Genomic DNA, 12,809 nt, shown 5'->3' with positions numbered 1-12,809 from the left:
ATTGAAAATTGCGCACCTTGTGGCGGTTCCGCGTTCGCGATCTGGTGGTCAGTCTAAGTCGTGGAGGCTACGATACCGTACCGGTACAGTGACAGATAGCATACCCATACTACTACGTTTTGGGTTTCGTGTCCATATACAAATACGGCGTTCTAGAAGTATGTGTACCAATATGGAGGTAACTAATTTTGTTCGCCTACTTTACATCAAGTTGTGTAAAGGGACTGAAGCCTATGGGCAGGGGGTATATTCTCTTGGCTAACACGGACAGTCCCCGAACTCGTAATAGAACTAAAATAAGGAAAATCGGAATTAAATTAACCCAACCCTAACCTGGTAACCTACGGGAGTACCCTTCGTTTTGTCTTTCTTGTCCTTAAACCGATAGAGGATTTCCTCGGCGAGGTCAGAGATCGGGGCTCCCGAAGTATGCGAACCAAGATGGCGGACATCGGAATGTAATATGTGTACTAGGTTAGGGTTAAGCGATAATTTTAGATATAAATACTACGGGAGGCTCTTGGCTAGTCTTCGAACTGATAATAGGACTAAAATAAGAAAAATTATCGCCTAACCCTAACCTGTTACCCATGTTACGCTCCGATGTCCGCCATCTTGGTTCGCATACTTCGGGAACACCCAGAGATCAAAATTCTTCGTAAAAAACAGATGTAGGTGTCCCTATTCTAACGACGTATTATACACGGTAGGGCGGAATTCTATTTAATATTTATTTTTGGAATTAAAAATAGCGATAAAATAGTTTATTTAGTGGGCATCCATGGCTTCCTTCTGGTTACTATTTCAGGCCAAATTTGGGAATAGTTAGCCTTTTAGTTTCTATCAATACTTACAATGGTGCTTATTTGGGAGATTTAAGAAACATTATTGGATAATATGATTATCTCTTCAAAAAGTATCCAACTCAAGCCCCCGGGCTAGATCATATGAAGGTTCTCCTCCCACGTAGGTTTTTTTTTTTGGGGGGGGGGGGTTATTATTTGAAACAATAATTATTCCCGTTAAGTACAAGTACATCTAATGAATAGGAGAAAGTCTTGAGATTTCTGATGCGCAATTACTCGATCTGGAAAACTCGAATATTTTTACTCGTGTGTGCCAACTAGCGAGAATGTAGATACTATAGATGGAAGGGAATATGATTCAAGCAGAAACCCGCTAATGTGTGTGTGCTAATGGTTCAAAATGCGACACACGACTACGCTAAATGTTATTTGCTTGTTATTTAATCCGCCTTGTCGCCTTTCTTATCTTGAGTACCCACAGTTATATATTAAACTAAAAATTCCATGTATATAGAATACCAGGTTAACTATTGCTGAATCTTTTGTACAAAAGCCCTTGCCTAATAACACCCCTACCGACGCTCAAAAAAAAATATAGTAACTATTTAGTCAGGGCTAGAAATGCCGATTGCGCTGGACATTCAAATTTTCAAATCATTCCTAACCCGAATCCTCACTGGATAATTACTTGTTTGTTATTTTAAAACGTGGAGGGGTGTCTTTCTCAAATCTTACCTTTTGCATTAGTGCCGGGGGCTTTGTGCAAATAACCCCTATTCCCATACCTGACATGAACTGGTAACCGGACAAGACTATGTCATCATATATGATTGAATTTCGTACTCCCGTAGTATGTGTAACAGATTAGGGCTAGGCCATGATTTTATTACGATTTTCCTTATTTTAGTTCTATTACGCGTTCAGGGACTGTCTGTGTTAGCCACGCGAATATACCACCTGCCCATAGGTTTCAGTCCCTTTACACAACTTGATGTAAAGTGTGCGAACAAAGTTAGTAACCTCTATATTGGTACACATACTTCTGAATTGCCGAATCGTCTTCTTGTTTTCCTTTCCCCCCGGGATTAAAGTAAAATTCCAAATTCTCCAGAAATTTTTTTAATTGAACTGTAGGAATGCTTGTATTTTGCATAGAAAATTAAAAAGAACATTCGTTTTGAGATTCTAGTTAAATAAACCGAAACAATTATAGAACAAGCATACTTGATAATAAGTAGACGAAAATGTTAGCCACAGTTCTCTCACAGTCTTCTCACTAGTTTTGCATGCTTTACTACGGGTAGACAAGAGGGCGATGCTCAAATATATGGACACGAAATCAAAAGCAAAGCATTTTTTATACCAGAGGCTAAAAATTTTGTTCACCCAGGCTAGCGAGTCATGTAAGTGACGTAAAAGTTTAAATTAATTAACAATATTAACAGTGTTACAAATTTGAATTTGAAAAACAATAGGCCTGGCGCTAAAACTAAATTTAATCGCAACCCCAACCAATTCCTTATATGTTTTTTCAGATAAAAAATCAAAATTTGGTTCTTAGCTTTGTTGTGGCAGCATCATGCGGGCCAGATTGAATTACTCAACGGACCGGGACTGGCTTGCGGGACGTAGTTTGCTCATGTCATATTTATCACCTGTACTCGTACCGGTTTACCGGTATCAATTAATCTCCGAGCACTGTGTGGAATTGGAAACGGCCGTCACGCTTTGCGAATTAAAAACCTTGTTCCAATGAAAAATAAAATTACAGCAAAATTTTGAATCAAATATCAGATCTCATAGAAAATTAAAAATAAATAAAAGTAATAGCATTCTAGCGAAAAATACAATCTTCAACCACTAAAAATGTCAAAAAAATTGGTATACTAGTGAATAAGAAAATTTTCCATAACATCAAGAAGAAAAATACCAACAACAACATTTCGTGTTGAACAAATGTCAACCACTGGTATGTACAACACAGACGCCTATACAGGGCGTTGAATAGCTTTGACGAGGTTGTCTGCGCAGCTTGGCAACGCACAGCAACGAATTTTCGAGGGGGAAGAAGGTTCTGAAATTTCTGATGACCAACTTAGACCGTGACAGATAACAAGTCCGGGTTTTCAAGAGTCTTGAGAGTCTAAAATGCGTTTCAAGGTATGAAACTACGAAAGATTGGCATGCATATTACAGAAAAATTATTTTCTTTTTTGCATTCAAAAGGGGGGGGGGGGGGGGGTGTTACCCTCAACCTGGGCATTTTCGAATATCTGATGATTTCAGAATCGAATCGAATATTTTTTCGAATCGAATCGAATCTCGAATACTTGGGAGATATATAATTGTATTTTACTTTCTTTTTGTATTGGGTGTTCCAGACACATAAATTACTGGAAACGATTGCTGAGCGTTCACACTCAATAAAAAAACACGTTTTCATCAATAAGTCACAACAAAAAAGAGTCATAAGTCAGAATTGGGTTGAAAAAATATGGTTTCAATTTCAATGTTTTTTTTTTCTCAAAAAAATTGAGAAATTTACCTCGAAAATTGGGGGAAAGAAAAAAACAAGATGGCTTCGATTCGAAATTTTGCTCTGAACCGATTCGAATAATTTACTATTCGATTTGATTCGAATATTCGATTCGAAATGCCCAGCCCTACCCCACACCCTCCCTGATGACGCCCCTGCGTACATCATATACACAGACGGCTTATCAGGGCAATGACAGATAGTCCTGATGACGTTTGTTTGTATAGAAATTGGAAACATTCACAAAAACATATTGCTATCACCCACTTCAATAAAACAGACAGTTTGTAGTATATTCATATACATCTGGATCTTTTGTACAAATCCCCCTCACTAATACAAAAAATGTGATATTTGAGAAAAACACGTTTGATATAACAACTGTGTAGTTACCCAGTTGGGGTTAGGGTTAGGAATGATTTGAAAATTTGAATTTTCAGCGCAACTTGCATTAATAGCCCTCACTCTAACAGGATAAATATTAATTGTTTTTTTATTTGAGCGGTGACGGAGGTATTTTGGTGGGTGCTTGATACAACAGATTCTACAGCAATCACAACTCAGGTTAAAATAAAAGCATAACGGAAAAAAAATAGGAACAGAACACTCGTGGCGACCTTAAAATACATATAAATTTACATTCCTTGTTGCGACAGGATTCCCAGTGAATATCGATAAAGGCGCTTTTTGAATGCGTCACGTGATTACTGTCAAAAAAACTGAAGAGAGTTTCTCTCACTTACGAAACCCACAAAAAAATTACATATTATATAGCACATTGTCGACCATTTCTCGTTCGCTCTCATTCCCATCACGTGATTCAGATTTTGGCGCCAAATCTTTAATCACATGATACAATCCTTCCCGCGTAGTTTCATTTCCGGGAGCATCGTTTATTACATGATAAAGATTACTGGTTGATGGGCCATTGTTCTCATTGTCTGTCACGTGACCTAGAGGCTTAGCTTCCTCGTAGTTATTAACAACAGCTTGTGGCGTAGGCTGTGACGTTGATGCTGATGACGCATCGTTGCCTCTTGAGTTGTTTGGATCAACTGCAAGCGTGTAATCCGACTCAAAAACAGGATTATTGGCTCCATCTTGTGGCACATTCCCATCTCCTTTAGCGGTAATAGATTCTTTCCTCGCCGCTTTTCGTCTACGGATATCAATAGAAAATGATCAACAAAATTTTTCTAGCTTTAAAACTTGGCTCAAAGCAAGGTCGCGAGGACTTACGGTAGGCTACTTAGTATTAAAGGAAACTGATCTCCGAGCAAAGTTAAAGGTGACAACTAAAGTTCCAAGAGCTGCTATGTTAGTAAATACCGATTGACGTGAGACTTGAAAGAAATGCAAGTCATTACGATCGGAGAAACACCTATGTGGTGGCCTGACCGCTAGTGGCCGAGACTTTGTCCAGAAACAATTTAAATGTGTACATGAAGCGTCACGATAGACTGGTCACCCACCTATCAAACGCTTTGACAAGCGTTCTTGAGGGGGAATACCGACCGGGGAATACCTGGGGGGGGGGAGGGAATACCGACCCCACCCCGAGGTAAGTACCGTACGTGTATGTCGTCAAATTATATATTCGCTGTTTCTGTTTATACACAGTTTTCACAGAGGGAGGGTAACAACTTATATTGGAGGAGTCACCGTTGGATTCGGAGAAAAATAGCTGAATAATTATTTACCTATACCCAGTGGCGTAGCATCCACCCCCGCAACCCTCGCGGTCGCGGGAGGGCCCACAGCGCAAAGGGGCCCAAGCTGTTAGAATTTAGAAATTTAAGCCGCAAAACCAAAAGTTGCATTGCAAAACAAGTAATGCACATCTTATAACGTTGATGTTAGCTCTGCTCAAATCGTTTCGTTACGTAACAATGCCAGGGAGTCGTCGATTTTTGGCGTCGTGTGGTTTGATCGCACCGGCAAAATTACGAAGGCTGTCAGAATGATGTCAAAAGCAAAACTTCTCAGTGGCGCACAGAAACGCAGAAAAAGGGCAGAAGAGGAAGTACGTATGAAAAAAATAAAAGTAACCAAGATAAACGGCAAATTTTAGGTTAATATTGCCTTTTAATAGCGACATGTTATGCTTTTTGACGAAATAAAAAAAACGTTTTAGCTTATGTCCGAGAGTTTTTAGGGTCATTTCCACGAAATATTTTTGCGGGGGGGCTCACGAGAGTCTTGCTACGCCACTGCCTATACCGACATGGACTGTTAACCAGACTATAGCCCGTTGTTCGCCATGTAATTAAGACGTCCTATCGAGTTTCCGTTTCTCCGGGATTACTATGGAAATCTCATTTCAATAAGAGAGAGGCGATATTGACCAAAAGCAACTTTAAACTCGGAAAAATGAACGAAAAATTATAATCTTGATATTCTTTGTGAACATAACGTATTTTTCACTCACCGTTTTACTATTCTGTACGCCACAATCATCAAAATGATCACCATTATGACAGAGGCAATCAAGATTATCACCCAAACTGGGAAGTTGTCTCCTGCCATATCCTTGTCGGTGTTTACCGGCACTTTCTGGGTTGTATTTTCTGTGGAGAGAAAGGTTCCTGTTGTATGAGTAGTACTTTCGGTGGGTAGATCTTAAAAGCAGTGGTAGCATTCAAAATTTGAGAGCAGGTTCTCTCCAACAACAGATTCTTTTATTTCAGGGTGGCGCATCGTTCTAAGCGTTAGGAATACGCTCGCGCACTTCTCTTTCCCCCATGAAATATGTAAACCCTATCCTACGTTAGCTACATTAACACGACACTCTTCAAATCTAGCACAACATTTGAAGCGTGAAAGATAACGCTAGTTGTCAGCGGCGGTGCACGTTACCCCTTTGCTGCGTTCGTCTAAAGACAAGTAGGGGAAAGTGGGGAAGGTTGGGACACTTTTTTTCTTTTGCATATTTTGAGCCGTTAATTCTGCATATTCTCTTAAGTTTGCGGGACTAATGCATAGAGGGGTAAATGTAGTTTTTATTCAGCAACAAAGAAATTCCCTTGCGACACACATCTTACTACCAAAATGCTTTGAAAAACGTCTGTCAAGTGTCCCACTGTACCCCACTTGTGGGCACAATCGGACAGACCCTGGGGCACAATGGGTCAGTCTGTCAAAATTCAACGAAGTATGCCCTTAAAAATAAGCAATTAATCAGCAAAATCGTCTAAAGTACGGGGAGACTTCGAATTTGAAGATTTAATATTTTTAAAATCAATGTTCAACTGAAATAGTTCAGATATTTTGACAAAACATTTTGCAAAAAAATTTGATTATTTCCTTCCTCGAATCTAAATCTGGAAATATTATTGATTCTCGAATATATTCCATATTGGGCCATGGGTCGAAAGAAACCATTATATTACACAAAATATAACGCATCTCTAAGTCTCTAAGCACTTATTGTATCAAACATTGTCGAATTGTGCCCTGTAGAGCATGTCCCACTGAACCCCGGTCCATTGTTCCCCATAGGAAACAAATATTTTCAGACCATCCCACGGCAAAATTCGGAAGGCACAGCCACTCGCTAACGTTAGGAATATTTTACAGTGGATTGACGCTAAAGAATATCAGACGATGGTTTGTCTCGTTGGAAAGGCTAAACTAAAAAAAAGAAAAAACTGGAACGGTGAAATTTTTTTTTCAACCTCCCAAAACCAATTTCACCCCATAGCTTGCGCCGCTCTACCCGTCCGTTGTCCGTTCGCGGGGACGTTGTAACTCACCTAAGGGCGGATTGGAACATCGAGCCGCGGACAGGATTGCGGATATAGTATCAGTGTGATAGCTGATTTTTCACTGTGCCCAATGTCCCAACGTAACCCACCTTCCCCTACGGGTTCGCGTCCCATCATCTCCCAATAAAAAAACAATACATTTCCCAGGGCTGGGAATTTTAGGGAAAACACTTTCACCGGGTAAAATTTACCGCAGCGTGACATTTGACGTAGTAATTTTAGCTTGTTTACGTTACAATGGTTACAAAGCCATTTCGGTGATCTTATCCCGGTATCGCTCAAAAATATTCACGAATGGAGATAGTTTTGTGATCGCTCTGCTGCAAGAGATATGCAACGTGGTTTGAGCATATGGCAGTATTTTGGTAAAACGCGAATCAGTTATTGAATGTCATTTATATGACAAATTTTCAGTTTTTGACGTGCAATTCTACTTTGAGATATCATATAAAAAAAACTCCACACTTGTTGGATGGCATTGAATGAACGATTTTGCAATAAAATCGCGAACAATATATTTCGACCGAAAACTGATCCTGAATTTATCATTGTCAAATTTTCATAATCTGCAATCTTGATACTTCGAATATTTTTCACACTCATTGGGTCCTTACCAATACAGTTAGTGATATTCTTTTGAATTAAACGCCACAGGAGATAAATTTGCGATGAACTAATCCTTTGAAGAAATTATACATTATAAAGATGATTTGTACCTGAGATGTCAGTTAACGGTTAAAATAAATCGTAACCGTTAATCCTCTAAAATAGTCTAACCGATTAACCAGTCAACCATTCCCAGCCCTACTAATGACTTTTACAAAAATGACGAAACTTCATTTAGCACTTGACCTTCTGTTTGTGTCTGATAAGTTTCAGTAATATGGTCTGCGATACCTTTCTTCGACAAATAAAAGAAACGATTATTTCGGTAGTCAAAACTAATATCCCCCCCCCCCCCCCCCGCTTGCTTCCCCTATATAAACAGGGGCATATTAATGGAGCGAAGAAAAAAACGTACCTGTGGGTGTCGTTGCAGTGAAGTGGGTGTTCGTGGTTATTAGCGGGGTGCAGGTAAAGTTGACAGAATTTTCCAATTTGCCCCCAGGGTTGGGTCCTTTTTTTGAAAAATAGAGACAAGTCAGATTTTGGAAAACAATTTTATTAATAATTATCAAATCACAAATATATACAAGAGAACAATGCTCAAATATATGGACACAAAGGCTAAAACGAAGTGGTATTGAATCTTTTACAGTAAGCTACCCATTGTCTTACTTAACGAAAATCTCCCAACTTCACTTCACCAGATCGCGGAAGCCACACGGTGCGCAATTTTGATGACGTCATCACGCAAAACTTCAAAGTAAAAATCGAATCTCTCAGAGCCCACAAAATATTGGGAATTAAATAAAAGTAGTAGCCTTCTGGCGACAACAGGAATCTTTAACCACTGAAAATTCCAAAGCAATTGGTCCAGTAGTTCAGAGGATTTTTTTACAATAACTAAAGAAAAAAAATACCAAGATTACAAATAACCACAACAACTAGTCGTGGTTCAGCCTTTCGTGGGATAACCGACATAGTTTTGAACCCTTAGCAAATAAGGATTTCGACCCAAAAGGACTAAACTATAAAAGACTTTTTTGAGAAAAAAATAACGAAAACGTTTATTTGGTTTGCATTAAATAACCGCAACTTTTTATTGAAGAAATTTGCTGAATATTGCATCAGAGTATGATTGAAGAACAGTATAAAGAGCACCTATACTTTGTGATGTATTCAGATAATTTTTTTTTTGAAATTTCAACATTCGCACTCGTGTCCTGAACCGTCAATCACTATAAGATAAGCAGTGAGGAGTGATTACTGAACCGGGGGTGATGGCGTAATTGCGCTGCCATTATTCGAAAATGAAATGATTATTTACTTTCTTCAATTAATATAAAACAGTGTTTCGCGCAAGGGCCGGAATCTTTCAGGTTTTAAGTCGGCACTGTTCACCCAAATAACTACAACCTGCAATGCTAACCGTCATTCAGGTCTAAATGTGACTTTATTCGAGCCAAGCTTGTTCGCCCCTGCAGAGCGTGCCAACTTGTCTTATTAGTGGGATTACTATATACATGAAAAAACGGGACGGTGCGATTGAACAAACCTTAGTTCATTTTCGAGGCTTAGAAACATTCAACTCATATGAATATATATTTAAATCATCGGAAAACTTTTACTTTCTTTTCGGCATTCTGAATAATTTTACGGCAACTAACGTTGGATGTTAAATTGGCACATCAAACATATAATAACTATGACATAACAATATAGTAGTTCTCACTGAACTAATAAAGTGAGTCGCAAATCAGTGGTAAATGGAATTCCTAACAACCAAAAAAACTATTTTGTATTGATAATAAAATAATTGTTTACGACTACCATGCTCATGACCGGGACATTTTAGTGTACCGGGCGGGACGCCAGGACAGCTTGTCAAAATCGGGACTGTTCCGGCTAAACCGGTACGTATGGTAGGTCTACATATTGGGCTCAGCATTACCGTTTGTGAGGTATAAAGTGCACCGATCCGTGTCGAGTATTGCTTTAGATCGACAATATTTAGATATAGTATCTGTACAGCTATCTTTACGATCTTGAAACGAAGCAAAAGGTCGAGCTTCTTCAATACTGCGCTGGCCTAAAAAACAAATGGTCGTTTTTAAGTGAGACATTTATACTAGATTCTAAAGAAGAGTCGAATAGAATATCGAATCTAATAGAAAAACATTAATTGCCTTCAGGCGACCCTTTCCATCTCAAAAATTCCATAAAAACTGGAGTCCGGTATCTGGAGTCAGATTTGTCGACTCTGCAACCACGGTTTAAGTCCGCTGGTCCAACTAACCAGAGACCGGATTTAATATTTAGTCGGACTAAAGCATGCTTTCACTGTAATCGGAATCATATTTTTCCCTGATTCGAAGTCGAAATTCTGATTTCGTCAAAGTCGGGATTTCAGATTCTAAGTGGCGATAAAAAAAAAAATCAGAATTGACCACAGAAACTCAAAAAGTATTAATTTTACTAAGCGTCTTTTATAGTCTAATAAAGAATAATCGCATACCCTTTTTGTTATCAAAATTTGTTTTTCTCAGAGCTGGAGTGGGAGTCAAATTTTTTTTAATCCGGATTAAGAGTCGATGGTGAGTCGATTTTACAGAGTTTCCAGCCCTCTGGTTCGATTAACCTTGACGGATCACATCGGTCAGTGATTCTAAAACGGTGGGACGCGCCCCACAAGGGAGGCGTAGACAATTTTTGAGGGGGCGTGAAGCTATTTAAAAATATATATATTTGTTAGACTTGACCTTCCCAGACTTATTACTTATCGATCTTGATCGGTAAGTATGTTGATAGGTATTTGTCTGTTAGACACTTTCGTATGTTACGCAATATCTCACGAAAGCAAGGCTGAATCTGCTCCGAATTTTGCATGTGCATTCATCTAATCTCGGACCAGAAGCCTATTGATTGTGGATGAATTATGCCGTATAATTAGCGAGTTATTAATTAATTAGTGATGGGACCACAAGGTGTCACTATGGAATAAGAGCGCTGTTTTGGGAGATCCCCTAACTTTCGATCGATAAGTCTTCGGTCTCTGACCGATATTCTCGTTTGTAGCTTATTGTTAGCTAGTTATTTCTGAGGTGGGGTGCGAAACTTGACAAATTCTAAAAAGGGGGCGCGGCTAGAAAAGTTTGTGATCCCTTGACGTAGAGCAATCCGCACTATTACTTACAAAACGTGAAAAATGGTAACGTTTGTTTGGGTTGGTGTCTAAGTCAACGTTTGTACCGTGTTTTCCCGAAAATAAGACTGGGTCTTATTTCAATTTTCTTCCAAAAATTACCGCTAGCGCTTATTTTCGGGGGATGTCTTATATTTTTATTTATCAAAAACAAAATTACAAAGTAGAGAAATACGAGATTTCAGAATTTACAAAATATGAAAACCGATATCCATTCACTTGACACTTATAAATAACAGTTTCTTTTCAAAACAACTGCAAAACATAGATTACTGATCATTAGAACATGTAGGAAAGATTTCTTGTTATAGACTAAGTAAAAAAAAATTCGCGGTATTGACTAGGTCTTATAAGGGGAGAGCTTATATTAAAATCATTTTTAAAATTCTGACTAGGTCTTATTTTCGGGGTAACACGGTATATGAAACCGGTTTTAGGATAATCCGGAGCCGGATCCATCGACTCCACGTATACAACCACAATTTTACTCCCCTAGCTCGACTTACCCTGGATAGTCCATGATGCGCAATTCAAAGTAATATTCTCAAAGTGAATCGGAAAAATGATCACTTCCAGAGAAGGATGTGAATCGGCTTCGTTCTGCATAACTGTCACATTGCACGTTCGAATTGCAGCGGGAGGCAGTTGAGTCATACTTCAATAATTTTAACTCACTATATCTACAGTCAGTAAAACATATGCTATATGTAAGGGGTGGCCAACACGTCATGAGTAGTCGATCGCGTCACCACGCTTGAGAATTCGGTAACATACCTCGAAATATTGCCTTGAACAAGTTCCATGCAGCGCATGTTGTGTGCTTTTAAAACGGGAATAATACAGTACTGTGTACGCGCAAAGTACGATACAGTATACACATATAGTATTTATGCCTGGGCAAGGCAGATAGATCATAATATTACGTAACAAAGGCAAGTTTCGCCGCTGCCAATTTTAAGAAATGAACGTGCCGAATATCGTGTGCCTTGACTGGCGAACATCCGTACAATAACTTCTACAGTATGCTAAAGTATTTGTCAAGCCATAATTTTATTCCAATTTTCTTTATTTTAGTTCTATTACGAGTTCGGGAACTAGCCAAGTGACTCCCGTAGTATTTGTATCTGAAATTATGGCCTAACGCTAACCTGGTACACATACTACGTTCCGTGTCTGCCGTTTTGGTATGCATACTTCAGGGTACCGAGTTAGCTTGCTGTTAGATTGTAGCGCTATTTCAAGACTTTATTTACGTTGCTCAAATTTGTATAAAATACACTATTGCAAAGCTAAGCCTATGATCAAATAGCAATACAGCCCGACTATTTGCATCGCCTGCGCAAAATGTATTGTTCAAACCAATTTCCGCGAGATTATAATATATGATACGAGTATTACTAAGACAAAAAATACGTGTGTTGATATAATTGAAATGTCTGTTAATGTAACTTATATTTGTCAGTAACTTCGACATTTTATATCGAAAGATTTAGTAGTTTGTCAATTTTGAGTCTTTGACGAACCCCGCCCTCAATAATTTCTTATGTGAGCGGATAACATTAAAACGCGAGTAAACTTTTCGTTTCTTTTTACGAGTAGCGTCACCTTCCGTGTTTATGATTATTACCTATCTACGTCGATAGGCTATTGAATGAAGTGGGCAAATTATATTTGAAAAAAAAGAAAAATTGTTTAATTTATAAGTAAATCGTAAACGTTAAAAGTACAAAATTCCCCAAAATTTGATTCGCTTGCATCAAATTTGAGATACCCCGAAAAAAAAAAAAAAACTATATTTGGATAAAATAATTGTTTGATTTTTAGGGAAATCGTAAACGCAAAAGTAGAATAATTCCCAAAATTATATTCGCTTGCATCAAATTTGAGTTACAACGCCC

The 12,809-nt window shown here is 38.5% G+C and overlaps 2 protein-coding genes across 3 annotated transcripts in view; both read right to left on the bottom strand.

Moving 5' to 3' along the window:
• Positions 1–12,809, bottom strand: part of LOC120334744 (afadin- and alpha-actinin-binding protein A-like) — a 165,345-nt gene that overhangs the window by 71,361 nt on the left and 81,175 nt on the right. The gene's annotated exons all lie outside the window — the stretch shown is intronic.
• On the bottom strand, positions 3,522–11,682 carry LOC120335003 (uncharacterized). Of its 2 annotated transcripts, none has more exons than XM_039402513.2 (5): positions 11,418–11,682; positions 9,661–9,798; positions 8,128–8,223; positions 5,771–5,960; positions 3,522–4,501 (listed from the first exon to the last, which is right to left on the bottom strand). In XM_039402513.2, the coding sequence occupies exons 1-5, from the start codon at positions 11,563–11,565 to the stop codon at positions 4,102–4,104; spliced, it is 972 nt and encodes a 323-aa protein (XP_039258447.2). In that variant the 5' UTR covers positions 11,566–11,682; the 3' UTR covers positions 3,522–4,101. The 2 variants fall into 2 exon arrangements, with proteins under 2 accessions (XP_039258447.2, XP_077971563.1); XM_078115437.1 differs by having other exon boundaries at positions 5,771–5,909.

Source organism: Styela clava, chromosome 1 (genome assembly GCF_964204865.1).
Source record: "Styela clava chromosome 1, kaStyClav1.hap1.2, whole genome shotgun sequence".
In the NCBI taxonomy this organism is placed as follows: Eukaryota; Metazoa; Chordata; class Ascidiacea; order Stolidobranchia; family Styelidae; genus Styela; species Styela clava.
The sequence above is the reverse complement of the archived record's forward strand: the minus strand, read 5'-3'. Positions and strand labels throughout refer to the sequence as shown.

What these genes read in the sequence shown, in the direction of transcription:
- LOC120335003 (XM_039402513.2), bottom strand. Translation starts at nt 11,565, where the DNA reads ATGACTCAACTGCCTCCCGCTGCAATTCGAACGTGCAATGTGACAGTT. An exon ending in CGCATCATGGACTATCCAGG is followed by an intron (nt 9,799 to 11,417) that starts GTAAGTCGAGCT and finishes TTTGTTTTTTAG; the next exon opens with GCCAGCGCAGTATTGAAGAA. An exon ending in CACTTTATACCTCACAAACG is followed by an intron (nt 8,224 to 9,660) that starts GTAATGCTGAGC and finishes TTTCAAAAAAAG; the next exon opens with GACCCAACCCTGGGGGCAAA.